This window comes from Planococcus citri, chromosome 5, assembly GCF_950023065.1.
Source record: "Planococcus citri chromosome 5, ihPlaCitr1.1, whole genome shotgun sequence".
In the NCBI taxonomy this organism is placed as follows: domain Eukaryota; kingdom Metazoa; phylum Arthropoda; class Insecta; order Hemiptera; family Pseudococcidae; genus Planococcus; species Planococcus citri.
Genome location: NC_088681.1, coordinates 43983398 through 44004174, shown reverse-complemented (window position 1 = coordinate 44004174; position 20777 = coordinate 43983398). Strand labels below are relative to the sequence as shown.

Here is a 20777-nt window from a genome sequence, read left to right as displayed (position 1 = left end):
AATTATTGAAAGCCAATATGTTGTGGCAAAGCCAATAAATAGAGGAAAAGCTAAAATGTTGTAGCCAAATTATTGGACTGCGCTTTTATAATTTGGAGGCAGTTTGAATTGAACAATTCATTTTAAAATTTAGAAATTTGGAATCAACACAAAATTCTGAAAATTTATTTAAAATTTTGTAAACTTGCGTCAGAGATAGTGGCAATTCTGCAAAATTAACTACATTACCTAAGTATATGAAATTTTGCCAATGTGAATTGAAAATTTATTCAAAATTTATGGGAATTTTGAAATGTAATTTCGAAAAATTGATTGAAAATTTCATAGGTAATCAAGAGACAACGCGAAATTGAAAAAATTGATTTGAAATTTCATAATTATGTATGAGTGAAGAATATTTGTTTGAAATTTTGTATTTCAAAGACCATGGGAATTCTGAAAATGATTTGAATTTTTTTCATTTTTAAGCAATGTGAATTCTGAATACCTACCTATTGATTGAAAATTTCGTAATTCAGAGCCACTGTAGAATTCAGAAAATTTATTCGAAATTTTGCAAACGATGAAAATTCTGAAAAATGATTTGAAATTTTGTTAATCAAAAACATTGCGAGTTCCAAAAATTGATTAAAAGTTTTGTAAGTTGTAGACGATGGGAACTTGAAAATTGATTTGAAATTTTGTGACGTGAAAACAGTGGGAATTCTGGAAAATAATTTAAAATTTAGTGTTAATTACTTAGAGACAATGTGGATTCTAAAAATTGATTAAAACTTGAAAGTTTTGAATTTGAAGACAATGAGAACTTGAAAATTTTATTGATTTGAATATTTCGTATCATAAAGACAATGCACAACTCTGAAAAATAATACCTAATTTGAAATTTTGTAATTTGGAGAAGATACGAACACAGAAAAAAAATAGGTATTCAGCGGCAATGTGAGATTCTGAATACTTATTCAAAATTTAGTCATTTAATGTGATTTCTGAAAATTTATCTAATATAGTTTATAGCTGACTTAAGCCGATTCATCTGTATTTTATCTTGCTCCTAATTTGGTCACAATTCTGATGTCTTCGTGGAAAATGCGCCAAATTTTAATTTTCAATAATTGTATAAAATTCGAAAAATGAAATCCATTCTCTAAAATGTTGCATCGTCTTTTTTTGGGAGGGGTGGGGGTGATCAGTTCGAAGAATTTTTTTGTTTGCTGAAATAGGTACATCCGCAGTGAAGTGTGAATATATGTAGTATGTATCATAATTTTGAGGGGAAAATGTCAAATAAGGTGTTAGATTCGGCCGCATGTTTTTTTTTTGTTTTTTGTTTTATGGAAACCCCGTTTCAGAAATATGTATCTACGGATGTTTAATCTGTTTGTGAAAGCTAGATAGGTAGGTAAGGTACATACATACATCTTCGATCATCGAAAATTTGCCTCGTGCAAAATGCCTTTTAGACAAGTTATGGTACTTTTTATTAAAAGCTATGTTTCGGAAGTGAGTTGAGCTTGTAATCAAGAGTAGTAAAATGAAAGGGAAGCGACATATCCGTATGTACCATATGTAGGTATACTTACCTAACTGTATTTGGATACGGTAGCCTACACATTAGGTAGGTATTGAAAAAAAAAAAAAAGGCTAATAACGCTCTTTAAAATGAACGTGGTTGCCAGACAACGATAATAAATGGTGTAATTAGAAAATGGTTTCGAATTCTCGTCAAGTATAATCTTATCGATTGTATACGAGTGGATGTGGCCTACATAGTATGTATGTCTATATGTATAGGTATGTGAGAAATTACATACTACTGTAATATTTTCATTTATACTACGATAAGCGAGCTCATTCGAACATGATTCTTGGATTTCGATGTCGTGTTTTATTTGCGTTTGAAAATCATTCGAATGAAAATTCTCCACATTGATAGAAGCTCTCTCAGGACAGGATTTTCGGTACGATGGCAGCGTAGATTTTATAAACGCACGTGCCAATCATTCCTTGGTTTGTGGGTTATTCGGCTCATACCTACGGGTGCTTTTGAATTCATAAAAAGGGGTGTTTTTGATTCGAATTCGATTAATTGAGTGTGTTTTTTATGCGTAGACATTGTCTTGAGGTAGATTCGGGAAATATTGAAGAACGAGCGGTGTAAATAAATAATCTGCTCATTTTCTCGTATCATATTCGCGAAAATAGGTACGAGCATGGAGAGGTTTATTTCAATCGGTTATATTTGTTCCAGTATCAGTACACATACATGATGCTGAGGGTTTATTTTTCTTTTTCTGTTTGCTTTGCCTTCCATTTGACCAGAAACCATTGATACGCGTATTAGTAAGTATTACTTATCCAAAAATAAATACATACGCTCGGTTTAAAGCCAGTACTTCGAAAGCCCCGAGGAAAATATACTCGTTTTTAGTTTCGATTATTTCTGGAGTATTTGATAATTTCAGCGTAGCATTAATACCTCAAATTGGGTTTAGCTCGATTTTCCACTCTTATGTTTCATAAGAGAAAGGCATCGGTGCGATAGCTAGGGTATTTTTATCATTGTTTAAAAAATTGTATGAATAAATATAAGAAATATTATTTCGAGATCAGGTATTCGTGTTCAGAGTACAAAGTTTTTATTCAAAAAATGCCAAATCCGAGGTTGGATTACGCCTTACGATGTGGTTAATTAACCGTAAAACGTTCGTTATAAAGTTATAACTTTTGTGTATACGAAACGTCGTCTTGTCGTTATTTGAATTTTTTACGATACTCCCTCCTCTTGCTGAGATTATTTTAATGGCTAGTAAGTTGATAATGGGTGTGTGTACGATGGCTATGAAGAAAGTATCACCATTCGTTGCTTAGGGTTGGTGGTATTTTTTACGATATGTTTCGCCTTCGATGCCGTATTTAGGCTAAAAAATTTTCTCCTATATTTGTTCATTATTGTTTTCAGTTGAAAAATTTGCATAGTTTTGGAATAAAAGGCGTATAAAGTAAAGGACCTACGTACGTTTGTCTATTTTCGGACATAGGATCAACATTTTCGAAGATTTTTTTTTTTCATTTTTTGATCAAAGGCCATATCTTTCGCCAAGTTAGGGAACTTTCGTAATTAGGATTTTTTTCTCATCAATTCTTTATAAATATTTTCAAAAAGTGCTTTTGACTTATATTTTATACCATTGCTGAATTATTTTTGAAGAAAATTTCCAATTTATACGTATTCATTTGTTTTGTTAGAAATTAAGAATTTGAGCTTTTTCAAAATTTTCATTTTCCAAAATGATTTTTCTTTGAAAGCTCAACTCTTTCGTGGCGCAGGGTACCTACTCTATTGCATGGAACTAAGTTCCATGCTCTATTGCACTCCTCAAAACGATTTATTTCCCCAACATTGGAACCTAGGGAACCTCGAAATGGTTGAATAAAAAATCGTTGCTTTTTAAAATTATTATGAGACCTAATTGACACGAAATGTTCAAAAAGTCTTGAAATTTTCACGTTTGTAATCTGAAATTATTATAGTGACATCATTTCAATTCGCAATATCGGTCATGAAAGAAAAACATTTATTTTTTTCTTTTCTCGAATCAGCATAACAGGATGAACTCGGTGTAAGAGCCATTAATAATTTTAGAGGGGAGTGAACCGGATGCTATGGATAATGTATTCACTTTAAGTCATAAAAGTGTCATTGATATGTGTAAGTTGTTCGACAGAAACACCTTCGATATAGAGATATAATTACGCGAAAAGTTGTATAGAATTAAGTAGGTATGCGCGTATTACTCCTGTTTGAGAGATGCATTCAAAAAGAGTACATATAATATACTTTATCAAATGATGGAGATAGGAGGAAAATAGAAAGTTGGGTAAAGAAAATCGTACTATAGTATAAAGAGCGCGGAGCGTGCCCTTTATTTCTATCATCGTCATGAAAAATTCAAAATTTCATTGCTCTTGGCATCTGCCAATCAAATGTCATGAATTTGAAAAAGTAGGAGAAAAACACGAGTTCTGTCTCATGCGAATCCCACCCCCCCCCCCCTCCAAAGTTTCAATATGTAAGAATTTTGACAGATTTCCATGTTGAATTTTATTTTTTGAGTAGACGTAGATTTGGATTTGAGTTCTGTTAATGGAGTTGATGGATTAACTTGTCGAGAATTTCGCTCAGTTTGAGAATCAGAAAAGTCGAGAGTTGCGTGTTGTAGGTGCTTATAGTATATTTGATGGATTAGATACCCGATATTGAAGACATTATCCTGATAGATTTGGATTTTACCGCAATTCGTTTATCATAAATTATTGCACTCGAAGATAAATACGAAAAAATAAAATGATTTAAAAGTATACAATATTTTCATCGATCGTAATCGATACACGTGGTACAACTACAAGTATCGAATACTACTCGTCGCTCGTCGAAACACCCTGTAGTATATTTGCTGTACGAATATTTGTACGTAATGCTGATAATTTATCTCAATTCTCGTTCAACTTGAGCACGCGGCCACACCAGCTCGTCCTAGCAAGCGAACTTAAATCGTTATCCAAGGTTAAAGGAATTAACGCTTCTTTGAAGTATGTAGTATGTGTATGTGTTTTGTGTAGTGTGTACTCGTAGAATACATATTACAATATTTATACACTTACGAGTATGCTGACTTTTCGATGAGATGCTCGTTGTCTGCGAAATAATAAGATGTCTGTGATGATACAATACGTTCTGTTCACCAAGTAAATGTCACCTACCTAAGTTAATCTTTGGGGATGCGAAGACAGCATTTAGGTACCTATTTAACGTTGTAAAAGTAAACGTTCGAGATGGTTTTCTGTTGCGTAATTTTACGTAAGTTGAACGATCATTTCAGGTTTTCCCAATGGATTGTGTCAAGTTTAGATATTTTTGGAGCTCAGGGCCAAAGGGAGTGAAAAAAATGTGTGAAGTTGCGAGATTAAAAATACTTACACCGAAAAGTGGAAGTACCTTACTGTATTTTGAGGTTTCAAAACAGCCAAGGTCTGTTTTCACAAAATTTAAAATTCAGTATACCCTTCCCACTATAAGGGATCGTTTTTAAATTTTATTTCGTTATCTTATTTTTATTTTTTATTTTTAATTTGATGAACCTAACAAAAAATTATAGCCAGATGCCCTCAACAAGACTTGGGAAAAATTTCAAATGAAATTGGCGATTTGAAAAAATGTCCAGAGTAAAATCTCATTCTTAAAACACATTTTGTCATCATTTACTTCACTAAAAAAATGTTCAATTCAATTAGAAGGAAATAGAATAAGCCACGAAGAAAAAATGTAGTGCGGAAATATGCACATTTATCTATACCTATACTCTGCTTTCTAGTCACCCTATTTGACAAATCTCGCGGACATTTTCTCGAGGAAAATTTTTTCCATCGGCCATTTTTCTAAAAAGTATAAAAATCGGATTTTGAAATGTTTAAAACATATATTTTAAAAATCCAATTCTAAAATTATATAGGAAGCTCATGGGCTATGGAAAAATTATAGATCTATGATCAGGTCTAATCATATCAGTACATTTCATGAATCCAATTTCACGAGTAAATTTGATCAGATCCAATATGGGAGACCTGATTGGATTCAACCAGATCTAAAAGTGGTTTGGCCAGACCTGAATAAATCTCATCTTGATCAGACTCAGACATTCCTCGGATCTAATTAAATTTCACAGAATCGGAATAGTTTATTCAGACCTGATCAGATTCAATCATTGTTCCCTGAGCTAAATTTAGAAAATTTCAAAATGATTTTAAAATAAGTGGGTACTCGTAATATAGGAAAATACTTGCTACGTACAATCGTACAAGAATTCATATTGCTAAAGCTTGATTTAAAAACTTTGAAATTTAGTCTCATTTTTCCATGTTAAGTTTAGGTATTCCGAAATTGGGATTTCAAAATGTGAATCTTAAAACCAGGTTTTCAAAATTTTTTTGTATATTTGTAGATATAGTTTATTGCTTTACTGAAATTTTTAAATCGCATTTTCAATGTTGCGAAAATTTCAAAAAAAGTAGGTATCAAATTGTATTTTGAAATTAACAATTTTGGACTGACCCTCGGCGCAAAAATCATATCCATGTCAATATTTTGAAATTCAAGTCCGATTTTCAAATTTTCTGTAAAAGATGCTATAAAAAAATTGAGAAATTTGTTTTTTCATTTTCTATTTTTTTCAAAGTAGTGAAAATCTGGTTTTAAAATTTAAAATTCATTCCTATTTTTTACATTAATTATTACCTTGTGATGAGCAGGAATGCCTCCACTACGTATAGTAGTGCATATTGTACTTACCACGTACTTATCCTAGTTATTCTTAAAATAACTAGGTATCGTAGATATTAAAATATTACTTGCTTCCCGCGAAAACTACTTTTTTACCTCGTTGAGATTTGAAGGTTACGAGGTGATTTTTACCTACATTTCCCAGGTTCGCATAGGGCTCGTCTCTATGCGAATCCTGGTCGATTCTCACTTGAGTTCTTATCCGCGGCCACGGTAGATCTTCTCGTCAACGACCGACTTTATGTCACCTGTGGACTGTGTCCACCCTCGCACTTCGATTAACGATTTTATTATTACCCGCTTGTTCGGTTAAAATTGTGTATATTAACGTAAATTCGTGGTTCGTATCAAAGGGATCGACCCTTATTTCGGTATCTTGGATCACCTCCCACTTTCCAGACATGGGAGTGTATACCCAGTATTAAAATGTACAAGAGTAAATCATAGTCATCGACCGGCCTAGTATTGGTGAGCCACCGAAGAGATGACTAAGGCGAATAGTTAAGGTAATGGAAAAAGCCTTTTAAATTAGGAGTGCGTTCCTCCAACTAGAATTAATTATAACTTTATCATAATTAATTTAACAGACAGCGAGATGACGAATTACCATCATATTCAACCTCGTTTCGTAATTATCATTAATCAATAATTGATACTTATAGGGTAAATGTGCCTAAGTTTGCGCGCTTCCTAAGATTGCGCAGCAACAATTTCTCAGAACCAGTGAGAGTTACAACATTTGATACCGCCTTTACTTGAAAGAAAAATCAAAATGACCATACTTAACGATTTTTGGTGATGGTAGCACCAAGTGTTGCCAACTGACAAGCGAAAGACTTTTTTTCCAAATTTTTTTATAACTTTTCCAATAAAAGTGGCACGCGACAATTTTTATGGAAATGGCAGTAGAAATCTAAATACACTATTTTTAGATTCTTCATTGTCTGGGGATTATAACGAGCACATATTTCAAGTGTTTTCTGCTTTAATTAGGTTTTAATTTTTCAATTTTTTAAAAAACCACCCCTGTGCCTAAGATTGCGATTTCTATTTTTTGCTACTTTTCTACACTAATAATGATACTTTTAGAAATTTTCATTAAGAATTCAATTCATTTGAATGAAAATGACGCCTTATATACGTATGTTGAGTTTACTCCTTGTCAAAAGCTAGGGAGAAATGGGTGTAATGCAGGAAATACCAGATATGAGCGCATTTCCAGTGTGGTTCACTCAGAAGTTTCAAATGCACGTTCATGTGAGACATTTTGTTTGCTTTCATTATTAATTAAGCAATATTGACGAATTTCTATGTTTTTCACTAGTGCATGATCTTGGGAAGGTGAATGCGCAATCTTAGGAAGGCATATGCCTAAGTTTGCGCATTTGACTTTTTTTGGTTTTTGGTCAAAATGTCAAAAATTAAATCGATTAAAAATTTTGTTTCTGGTGCAAATCATAGCCAAATGTTTGAAGAACCTTCTGTACAAATTTCAATATTCTAGCTACTTTTCATAAAAAGTAGTGACTGTTTGAAAATTAGGTGCGCAAACTTAGGCACATTTACCCTATAATTGTTGAGTATATTTTTATCTTCTCCAGAGATGCATTAATTTGTTCTGATGCATTCTCCCTTCTTATATTTACGAATAATGCATTCTTTATGTATCTATAAGATTTCTGACTTGTATTGAATATACACCTAATACAGGAGGGCAATACTAGTTGTGATGCGCTCTATGAAATAGGACCACAAGTCGGAAAACAATATTTTTCAGTACAGTAAAATAAAATAATCGAATTGTGATGACAAATATCGATTTTCAAGTTTTATTATATTTTGAAAGAACACACTTCTAAGAACTTGTCTACAAATTTTCAGCGCAAAATATTGGTTAGTTCGTCCGTAATTGTGTGTTATAAAAGCGCATATCAGATTTTTAAAAAGGATCACAAGTCAGTAATCACATTTTGGTGATGTTTTTCTGCTCTTTCCTGTTATTTATGTTACTTTCACAATAAAATTAGTTGTATACCTTTGGAAAACCCATTTTTAAAAATGATTGTGGTGGCTGGGTGACTGAGGTGACAGCTTGGCACGTCCAAGGTCGCGGGTTCGAGTACTGCTGCCGGCAAAAATAGTAAAAAAATTTTTTCACTTATTTTGGTTTCAAGTCATGAGTTTTTGTAAAATTATCATTTTTTACACATTTTTACGTTTTTTTTTCAAATTTCTTGCGTCATTTTCCTACTTTTGTGAGTAATGAATTTATGCATGCCTTGCATAATATCAGAACCATCCATCCATATAACGTAATTTTTTTTTACAGCATCGCATGGTACCCAAGATACACATATTAAAATTTCAGATCGATATGTAAAGTGGTTTTGAAGTAAAAAAATAATATGTGTTCGGAAATGCAAAAAAACTTTGAACTGATTTTTCTCAAAAAGCATTTTTTCAAAATTAAAACTTTGAGGCACCGTGTCTCTGGTATTTTTCAACCAATTTTCGATATTTTTATCTCAAAATGTTCGGAATGAAGTCCTCTAATAATTAAGCAAAAAAAAAATCAATTTCAATTTTTCCGACTTGTGGTCCTGTTTCACAGAGCGCATCACAGTTGTTTTGAGTTTTATTTGGTAGCAATAATCTCAATTTATAATGTAAGTGTGATGCGCTCTGTGAAATAGGACCACAAGTCGGAAAACCATATTTTTCAGTACAGCGAAATAATCGAATTGTGATGACAAATATCGATTTTCAAGTTTTGTTATATTTCGAAAGAACACACTTCTAAGAACTTGTGTACAAATTTTCAGCACAAAATATTGGTTAGTTCGTCCGTAATTACGTGTTATAAAAGCGCATATCAGATTTTTAAAAAGGATCACAAGTCAGTAATCACTTTTGGTGATGTTTTTCTGCTCTTTCCTGGTACCTATTTATGTTAGTTTCACAATAAAATTAGTTGTATACCATTAGAAAACCCATTTTTAAAAATGTTTTTGGTGGCTGGGTGACTGTGGTGACAGCTTAGCACGCCGGAGGTCGCGAGTTCGAGTACAGCTGCTGGCAAAAATTGTAAAAAATTGTTTTTACTCATTTCTGTTTCAAGTCGTAAGTTTTTGTAAAATTATCATTTTTTACACATTTTTACGTTTTTTTTTTTCAAATTTCTTGCATCATTTTCCTACTTTTGTGAGTAATGAATTTATGCATGCCTTGCATAATATTGGAACTATCCATCCATATAACGTAATTTTTTTTTTACAGCATCACATGGTACCCAGGATACACATATTAAAATTTCAGATTGATATGTAAAGTGGTTTTGAAGTAAAAAAATAATATGTGTTCGGAAATGCAAAAAAACTTTGAACTGATTTTTCTCAAAAAGCATTTTTTCAAAATTAAAACTTTGAGGCGCCGTGTCTCCGGTATTTTTCAACCAATTTTCGATATTTTTATCTCAAAATGTTCGGAATGAAGTCCTCTAATAATTAAGCAAAAAAAATCAATTTTGATTTTTCCGACTTGTGGTCCTGTTTCACAGAGCGCATCACAAGTAAGTATATTGGTATTAGAAAGACCAAGAGCCTTTTCACTGAGCTAGTCAGATTCTTAGGAAATATTCCTTCCCTAAGGAATATTTTTTGGATTTTTACATGAGCAAATAGACTATTAATAATTACCTAATACGTAATTATTACCTATTCACCTATAACCAATCTTTCTAAACCCCAACATTACAACCTATTCAAATCAAATTTTTAGACTGTTAATTTCAAAATCAGATTTTCATAATTTTAAGAAAGTATCCTAGTCGATAAAAATTGTTCAAAATTTGTAAATCATAACTTGCGTAGAATCAAATGTTCAAAATTTTAAAAATTTTACAATCATTGTACACTAGGTTCTTTTATCGGAATTTTGAAACATTGGATTTTCAAAGTTTCAAAAGTTTCAAAATATTTTGAAATTTTTAACGCAATTTTCAAAATGTTAATAAAGCTAGTGTTATGAAACAAATTTGAAAACTGATTTCGGAATTTTCGATGAATTACAAATTGCACTTTCTATCGCCCATTTTTAAAAATAAATTTTTAAAACAACGCCGTTTTAAAAATTTACATTTTGAAAATCCCATCAATCATTGGTACCTAATACAAAAATCGGAATAAATTTAAAAATTTTCAAAACGCAATTTCAAAATTTAAAAAAAATCGCAATTCACACCCGATTTTGCGGGATAATTTGAAGAGCACAGGGAAAGAACGATGTAAGTGGTATTTTGCAAATTTTACAGGAGAGCGTTTTAAAGATTGAAATGTTTCTCAGTTTGAAAATAATTATTATTTGGCGTGAGTTTTGTTTCAGATATATTTCTAAAGTCTATTAGAACAATTCTGAGCATGAAAATATCATTCACGAGTCATCAGAATACAATGAGAGCATTTTTAAACTAACGCGCACGCAACGTTTTGCTCCGAAAACCACTTACTTACATCGTTCTTTCCCTGTACGCGGCCCACTTACGTCGTTCTTTCCCTGTAAACAGCCAGGTTATGTCGTTCTTTCCCTGTATTTGTTTTTTGTGCAATTTTCAAGTCGTTATTCTGAGTGAAATAGAACAAATGTGCATTTTTCATAAACATTGGGTGAAAGTGCTTAGCTCAATGAATAAAATACCACCGAGAAAAAAAAATTAAAAATTTTATGTTATAATTTTTTTCACCTCAAACTTTCGATTTTTCATCTCTTACAATTTTTTGTTTTTTGAGCAAAATAGTGCCGATAAAAATACTTTCAACATAAACTACGTACACTACATGAAAGAGCATTCCTCAATGAACAAAATTTCACTAAAAAAAAAAAATTGAAAAAAATCAAGTTACATCGTTCTTTCCCTGTGCTCTTCATTTTAAAACCAGATTTTCAAAATGCAAATTGAAAAAATCTATTTTTAAAAAAACTGGCGATGAAAAATAAAAATGCTTTCAAAATTTTTTATTATTTTTTATTTTTTTAATTGGGTGTTTATAATTACAAGATTATTACACCCATGAAGGGGGGGGGGGAGATTAGATTTTGTTTGTGAGGTTGGTGTTTTTTATTAGTGTGATGAATTTTTTTATTTCAGACGGTTCGTCAGGGATAATACATAGGTGGATTTTCTTTTATCTGTAATAAAAGTCTGTTTTGCTTTAGTTGAGGGCAGTTGAAAAGTATGTGTTGGATGGATGTGGGTTCGTTTCTGCAGAATTGGCATGGGGGTTTTGGTTCTTTTTGGTATAGGTGGTTATGTGTAGTTTTTGTGTGGCCTATTCTTAGTCTGGTTATGAGGATTTCTTCTTTTCTGTTTAGGTGGTCTAGATTTTTCCAGGGGAGGGTTTTTTTTGTGTTGGAAGAGTTTGTTGGAAGTTTGTTGTGACCAAAAGTTCTGCCAGTTGGTAAATGCGTTGTGAGTGATTAGAGATTTGATGTCATCAGGAGTGAGAGAGGTAAGAGGGGAGGGGACAGCGGCTGTTTTTGTTAGTCTATCAACAGTTTCGTTTCCAGTAATATCTAGGTATGTGGCTGGGAACATACATGAAGCTAATAGAGTAATCATAATTTTGAAGGTTAAAAAGGGACTTATGGATGTCTTGGACTATGGGATGGTCAGAAAAAATGTTTTGAATGGATAGCAGTGAACTAAGAGAGTCGCTTTGGATTAAGATTTTTTTGTTTTCTGTTTGAATGGAAATTATAGGTATCTATTAGGCAATGTTTAAAGATTTCAAAATCACAACTTGCAGAAATCTAAATAAACCTTTGCAGCTTCTGCATTCCAAAATATTGTTTCTAAACATTTTTTTAAAAAAAAGGTGCGCCAACTCGTACTTCTTTAGTTCTTTAGATTTTGGTACCTACCTGAACGTTCTGATGAATTTTTTGTGATCTATGCTTTTCATGGTCGTATTTCACGTCGTCATCGAGTTATTTTTGCCATTTTCCGAAGGGAGAACATGGTTATAGGTAAAGTTTTTAGGTCGGAATATTATTTTATTATTATTCGGCTTACGTCGACTTTTCATCAAAGGAATGCGAGGGATGTATAGGTAAAGCTTTTTGGCAGATAAAGGTTCGAGTTATTTAGGGCAGGATGTCTGTAGTGTTGATACAAAGATATTTCCAATTAGAGCTAGTAAAATTGACGATATTATTTTTGTACCTACATTTTGGTTTGTACTTACGTATCTAACAACGAGACAACGACACTCGAGTCGAACGAATTTTGAACATTTTTAGAGGGTGGAATCGGCTACGGTGAACTAATGAAAGGAGTAGAAGACGCGGATATTGGGACAGTAAGGCCTTCTCCTCCATCGTGACTTTTATTTTAGGTTCTCTTTGTTGTTGAAAACGAGCGACGACGACGTAGAGAAAGCTCGACAAGGGAAAAAGAGCGACTGCTTTTTGTAAACATAAGTACATAGCTGTTATACTTGGTCGTTGGTGGTTGTTTTTTCGTTAGCTTTTTTGAGCGACTTTACGACGCCATTTTGTAAACGCGAGAATTTTAAATTCGACCAGCGAGTGTACAGTCCATCAAAGGGAGCTCGTTGGCGAGTACGAGAAAATCGATTGCTGTTGCTGCGTTTACCTATGCGTAAATGCGATGGAATGACCATCGCACAATTCGATTAATTACCAAATCTACGCAATTATTAGCGAGTTTTCTGACGCATCGCGAACAAGTTTCAGAATCAAATTATAGGTTAGAGTGAGTTGTGCTTAGAGGAGGTTTAAAAATAGTGTAATTTTGGTTGATTAAAAAGTAACTACCTATACTTATTCTGACCTTTACCTGTAATAAATGTGTTTAGCGAGTCGCGAGGTAATTAAATAGGTACTCGACAAACTGTTAATATAATATTTAAGAAGAACGGTTATGGGTGTATTACTGTATTAAGTAGGTATGTGTAATTTTCGCGTGTACGATTCGAACGTAGAGAATTCTTGACCGGTGTTATTTTTGTTGGAAAATATTTGTCGAGTAAGTATGCGAGTACGAAAGTCAATATCGTTGTACCGGTGGTAATACATTTTCATACAGTTTATCTACTAAGCGAACCCGTGTTAAATTTTAACGGTAGACTATGAGCAGAGTAATTAAATATGTACCTACTTTGACCGTATAGGAGCTAGATTTCAACTTCATGAGCTAAATTCAAATTCGTTGATGAAGTTTCCATCGTTTTTGTTTCCTTAATGAGAGGTGTAAGGAAGACCTGAAAGACGTAAGTACCTACCGAAAACGAAATTTTACTCTCTTACCTCACCATAAACTTTGAAATACCGAAATAGGTCAATTAAGGGCAGAGGCACGAGATATGGACCACTTTTTTTGGAAGATTGCCACTTGAAAACTATAGGGGGTAGAAACCTCCACAAAGGCTTAAAATAAAGTCCCATCCTTCCACTAACACTGTACAAAACTTCAGGGGTGAAGGTCAACTTTAAGTATGTTTTTTTTACTGTTGAGTGACGAGTGTCAAAATGACAGTTTGAAATTTTGGACGCCTAATATGGACCACCTATAAAATTTCAAAATAAACATACTTTCACATTTTTCAAAACGTCATTATTTATTTGTAGAAATGAACAAAAAACGTATTCTAAGCAGTGCAGGTTAATTTTGAATACTTTTTTAAATTGTTGAATTAAATGATGAGTGTCAAAATGACAGTTTGAAATTTTGGGCGCTTAATATGGACCACCTAAAGAATTTCAAAATATGTAAACATATTTTTATGTTTCAAAACATCATATTAGGTGGTTATGGGAGAGATGCCGCACTGTTTTTTAATCTCGATTAATTTTTTTTCTAATTAACTTCAGAAAATGGTGATTGGACTAATCAAAAGGTATCCACGAGTACTTTGGTAGATGATGAGGATCAAAAAAAAAATTGAGGAGAGATGCCGCAGGTAAAACACATAAGTACACTATGGGGGAGATATGCCGCACCTGCGGCATCTCTCCCATCTGAGGTGAGATGCCGCACCTGAAATAAAGCACTAAAACACATGACTCAAAGATGCTGCGCCTAAAAATAAAGTAAAAAATTAAAAATTGAAACATTCTAAAGCAGATAAGGAAGTATTTATTCTCTTTGAGCCGCTATTTTCAAATTACAAAATTCTACTTTTTTTGAGCTGCTATTTTCTTGATACAAAATTCGCAAGTACAAATATCTGCTGTTTCTACAATGCCGGCACAACACTATGTACCCAAATTAAGTAATTTTGGCATATGAAATACGAACATAATAGGTGCGGCACCTCTCCTCTTTGCAGTGTTGTTGAAAAAAATTTTTTCTCAAAGAAAAATTGACTCAAAATTTTTAACAATGCCTTAAAATTAATCTACAAACCTTACCCTTTCCATACATCAAGGTTTCATTTCGATATGTTGCTTTCGAGCCGAGAAAATAATTTTTCAAAAAATATGAAAAAAAATAAATTTTTTTTTCAAGTTTTTTTTTACAAAAATTGCGAATTTTTGAAAACTATCAATGGCAGCACTGTCAAAACTTGATAGGCTAATAAGTAGGTAGTAAGGAATATTTTTTAATCTTTTTTAAATTTTTTGGTGAATTACCAGCTGAGATATTGAAGGTGCGGCATCTCTCCCCATGCGGCATCTCTCCCTTAACGACCTTTTTATCATGTAGAAATGAACAAAAAAAGTATTTCAAGCATTTCATCCCTTTTCAGTGGCTGTAAGAAATGATGAAAATGAAGTTTAAAAAATCAGTATCATAGGTGGTCCATATTAGCGCACCCTATTAAAAAAAACTTTGCACCAAAAATTTCTGTTCATACCCTAATTTTTAGCAAAAACTGATGACTCCAGCAGACACTATACGTCCTTTTTTGATATTACAAACGTCAATAACATTTAGAAAATTACACCACATAAGATATACCTATTTTAATAAAAGTTGAAAAACACACTAAAAAAGTTTTCAGTGTCTCAAAACAGTTTTTTGTGAATTTCTCAGCGAGTTTTGACTTTACAGTTGTAATTTTTATCTCATTCGTTTTTTTGGTGAAAAATACATCGGAAAAAATTTTTTCCTTTGCAGACAGCACTAATCAACTACCGACGAGAACGGGCGCTGGCCCATATTGCGGACTGATCCATAAATTGGTGCCCGTACCCTTACCTACCTAAAAGCTGGCTACGTTGAAAATGAAAAAATGAAAACAAAATTTCACCAAATTAACCTAGAAAGCTGAAATTTAGTTTATACTTTATGACTCTTCAAAACTATCGGAAGTGGAAAGTGTTGTAGATAGCGCTTCTAGCGTAATCCTATGTGTTTGCCAGGTAAATAACGATCAATTAATATATGTAGGTAATACGTTCGTGTGATGAGTGCAATAATATACATACATAACACCTGTAGAATTTCAGTTATTTATGTAATAGGTGCCCATATTACACTAGTTTGTCTTGAGTTTAGCCCAATTAATGCATCTCAAAACAAATTTTAGAATCAGCGAAGATTCTGTTTTCAAATCAAGATTCAGGTTTTTAGTTTTTCTTTTTCAGTTGTATCATTTTATGGCTAAACTTTTTTTTATCAATTTTAAAAAGTTGTTGGCTACGCACGTTCTTATTTTCAACAATCGACGTAGTTTTCATGGAACTTCTAAAAACTTATTATGGGTAATAATGATAAAAATATTCGACTTCAGAAGTACCTATTGTAAATGATAAGAAATTTTTCTGTCGTCAGAGTAATTGGACTGCGGCTTACTAGGTCACAACACACCTCTCATTTCACTCATGTATTATGGGTAATAAGTAGTGGTTATACCTATTTTCTACGTAGGTGTATTTTAACCCGAGGTTTTGAAACTACACATGAGTAAGGGTAAAACACCCCTATCACCATGTGTATCTCGTCTGTTATTAGAGCTACCTATTGAAAAGTGATATAAACGTGTTCCTCTATCACAGACAATTAATTTGAGCATTTGAGACATTCCCCGCCACTGTAAAGCCAAAACTCGCGAAATAAATTGAATTTGAAGAAATTCCATGATCAAAAAATTGTTGTTCACAATTTTTTATCGCCAAAAATTTTCAACTTGTCATAACTAATTTTGTGGTGTTAAATATGATTTGTGATCGTGATTAAAGTGAGATTTTGATGATATTGCCGTTTTTGTAATCAATCGCCGGTATGTGTGGAAAATTTTTACAAAAGTGTAAAACAATATAGGTCTCATAATCCCGACTACCCATAAGATCATGTAAATTCATAGGTGTTTGGGATTAGGGTACCAAATTCAAACAGTCATTTTTGAGGTGCCTCGGAAGAAAATTCCAAAAGGCCATAAAGAATTATTCTATAACCCCAAAATTTTAATATGAGTTGGGGGAAGGTTCAATCTATCTTTTAAGCCACATACCTACTGTATTTTCATGTGAAATAGTATTGTATTGGTTGCTGCACTTTCAAATGTGGTCAGAATTAGGGTACCTAACTTTTCGGAGGTGGTTGGGATTAGGATACCAAATTTTGAAAAATTGTTTTTGAGTTGTTTTGGAAAAAAATTCAAAAAAACATATATAAGGATTATTCATTTACGCCAAAATTTTGATATAAGTTAGGGGAAGATTTAACCTACATTTTAAGCCATTTACCACGTTTTGAAAAAAGTGGTCGGTTTTGGGCGACTGCTCCCTTAGGTACATAAAAACGGAATGTTTCTGACACTTCGATTAACAGCTGAATAGTCTAATTGAAGGGCCTGATGGAAGAAGGGCCTCCTCGGAAGAACATAGTTTTGAGAAAAACGCGTTTAAAGTTTTATTTTTGTTGCCAATTAAAAACTACTCAACGTATTGATTTGTGGTTGGTGTTTTTTTTAATTTGAAGTGTCAGCAACAAGTATTGACCATCACCTGTCAAATAATTTATCGTTACCTTAATGCCAAATCCGAGTACGTCCATCCGAAAAAAAATCGTCTTTTTGCGTCACTGATAAGACTCTGGGATGCCCTGAATTGAAAAATTTTCACCCGAATGCAGTAAAAGTGCACCACAGAAGATGCACAAAGCTGACCGATGTTCAATCCGAACTCAACGAACCCTTCCCAGCATATCCGAACCTATCAGTGATTCAAAAAATCGCACTTTTTTAGATGGACATACACGAATTTGGCATTAAGGTAACGTTATCCACATCTTCGAAAAAATGAGATTTAAAAACTCGCGTCGGAGGCCCTTCTTCCATTAGTTGATTTAGATTTTCATTAACTTCATCTTTTAACGTGATTAAATCGAAAACTTAAGCATTTAGAAAAAAACTAATGGCATTACGTCGATTGGAAATTTAATTCTCTACAACTATGACCACACCTCCAGATCATTTTTTTTCTATAAGCTGATTTTGATTTTCATTCAAATTCATCTTTTACGTGATATAAATCAAAAATTAAGCATTTTATGAAAAAACTAACGACATTATGTCGATTGAAAATTTAATTCTCTACTATTTTGTTTACCTGAAATTTCTGTAGGATGCTTCCTTTCGCCTTCAGATCAATTTTTATGAAACTGTAACAGGTACTCGTTACAGTATGGCATGGCAGTACGCCAATTGAGATGTTTTATTCAAAGAGATATGAATAAAACATCTCGTAGCTTGCTCTAGGAACAAGATCATGAACTGAAACTCACACCAAAGGTAGTAAAGACTTCAAGGAACTCAAATCACCAAAAGGCGGAAAAAGGGCCTCCGGCCGAGGAGGCCCTTCTTCCATCAGGCCCTTCAATTTTGAAGTATGGAAATTTGAATTTTTACGTTTTTTGTAGGTACCTGTTTGAAGCACATATTTTTGTCCAATATTTCATCATTTTCGTTTGAGTGCCCTCGTCTTTGCGCTAATTTTCAGCTTACTATGCTCAGATGCACGTTTTCGTCGAAGTATTTGAATTTTTTGCGAAATTTTAACACGTTTTAATAAACCGCAGCATACTTCTTCCGCAACTAACCAAAAAAATTAACTTAATTTCGTAATGAAGATTCTTCGAAGGAGTTTTGATGGAAAATGTTGACAAAAATCGTGTGACATGAACGGTTTATTGAGTTTTTTTTGGGAGAGCTGGAACATCAACTCATATTTTTTTATTTGATCCCTCCACGCCCCCTCCCCCTGCATTCGTCCCGAAAGTTGAAGGAATCTTGAAGCATATTACGGGTTTTCAGAATTTCTGCGATGCTGGTCATGATAAGTAAACTGATCCGACAAATCGTGTATAAAATTCAACGAAGTTGGGTTGCTCTATTTTATTGCTCAATGTCAATTTAAAAATTTTGCGAATCATTTGAGATGGCATTTTTTCCTACTTCTCGAAGAACCTCATAAATGCGTTCAATTTCTGAAAATCATATTTTGTAGAGTAGAACTGGGTATAATTTGCTTCAACGATGCAAAAGTTACGTCTTGCGAAAAGAATGCGCTTACGCTGTGTAAGCACGTGCTGTAAAAGAAAATCTTACAATTCAGCCACTAGAAATTATACCCATAACACTGTGCAGGGTACAACGCATCCTAGCTGCACCTATTCGCCGGCGCAGACTTTGGTTTGAATGAAAATGCGCCGCAGCTGCCCTATCAGTCGAAGGTTTCTCATTCTCACCCTAGAGTTTTCTCGATTTAGTAAACATTTCGTTGTACGTATGTACATAGGTACTGGGTATAGCCTACCACTTGTGGCATGCTAGAGGCTGGAGTGCTGTACGATGGTGGCTAAAAGTGGTTCATCTTGGACGACCTGTTGGTTCACTTGTTGATTTAACGCGTACGAGTTGATACACCCGAGATTTATATATAGGCCTAAATTGACGTGAAAAATGGTGATGACGGCGTAGGTCTCGTTTTACGTTGTTTTTGAAAAACTCTTGCTTACTATTAGGGGAAAGGGGAGGATGTTTTGGACACTTTTTTTTGTTTTGAGATTGCGAGCTATAGGAAACACTTAGAAAGGTGGGAGTGGTCGAATTTGAAAGAGGACCTACCTCTTGCGCACATTTTGACATTTAGGTACCTAATCAAAAAATGTTCAGCTTGTGAATTGAACAAACCATTCAACATTGAAAAAAACACATTTTGGTTGGATGTGTTGGGTGAAGGTCTTGGACACGATGAGTGGATTTTTTGGTCATGCGGCAAAATTGAGTTTTTTTTACTCAAAAATTGTATTTTTTTGAACAAAATTTCTGTATTATAGACATAGGTACTTAGGTATACGAATACAAAGATCATTATAAAAAATTTTGATAGTAGATAGTTTTTGCGTTGTGTGTGTGTGTGTGTGTGTTTTTTTTATTTGGAAAAGGAATAAGTAACTTTGTTGTTCCCTGATAACAAAAATCGAAAAAGCACAGTTTTTCTACTTTACTCCTTAAGAGAGCTGAAAAGTTACACTACCTACAGTGGCGGACTGGATCGGTTTGGGGTCCCTGGTGGATGCACCGAATGGGGCCCCCAAAAATTTTTCCCTTCCCCCTTAAGAATCTTTCTCGTTCTGTTTTTCCCAGGTTTGGATACTTGAATGCAAGTTGTGCGATTGGTATTTTCTTTTGTATTTTTATTCAATATTTATTTATAGCAAAAAGAGAGATTTTTTTTAGGGGGGCGGAGGAAAAATTTGCCATAAGAAAAAAAATACCAATACCGAATAAAAATGTCAAGTTTTTAAAGTGAAATAAAAGATGAAATGACAATTTTGTCAACTGATATAATTCGCATTTGGGCTTATGAGAAATTCTTATGTTCCCTTCTGAATTTATGGAAGTTTCAAAAATAGATTTGTTTTCGGTTTAGAGAAGGGATAGAAATTAACCCGAGCAAAGCTAGAGCAAACGCTTTTAAAAATTTTCGAGAGGTAAAAAAAAGATGTTTTTGAAGAATTTGTTTACTTTTTTAGCTCAAAATTTTAGAACTTGAATGACTTTTTTTTTTTTTTTTTAAATTTCAAATTTGAAAATGAAAAGCAAACAGGCTCAGAGCGGAATGAGAGCAAATGCTAGTTTCGAGAAGTAGAAAAACAACGTTTTTTGAGGTGAAAAGTGTTGTTTTTTTTGGGGGGGGGGGTTAGAAAATTTCTTGAATTTTGAATACCTACTCCATAAATTTTTATAAAAGTTTAGTCTCAATTTGAAAAAAAAACACACAAGTCCAAGTTAAGTGAGGGTAGAAGATTTCAAAAATTTCTATTTCGAGAGGTGAAAAACAATGTTTTTTATGGTGGCTGATGAGTTTACTTTTTTGACCGCACAATTTTAGAATTTGAATGTACTACAATTGAAAATGTAGATTTTCAAATGAAAGAACTTCGCGAGGGCAAAAGCTTACAAAAATTTTTGTT

The 20777-nt window shown here is 33.2% G+C and overlaps 1 protein-coding gene across 3 annotated transcripts in view; it reads left to right on the top strand.

The window, feature by feature from the left end:
* Positions 1 to 20777, top strand: part of NFAT (NFAT nuclear factor) — a 215861-nt gene that overhangs the window by 10319 nt on the left and 184765 nt on the right. For 2 of the 3 annotated variants that reach the window (XM_065368757.1, XM_065368755.1), the window contains exon 1: positions 15691 to 15718. The exons of the other annotated variant lie outside the window; for it this stretch is intronic. In XM_065368757.1, the coding sequence (XP_065224829.1) occupies positions 15706 to 15718 (13 nt within the window). In that variant the 5' untranslated portion in view covers positions 15691 to 15705. Of the gene's footprint in view, positions 1 to 15690; positions 15719 to 20777 lie in introns of those variants that run through there. 3 annotated transcript variants of the gene reach the window in all.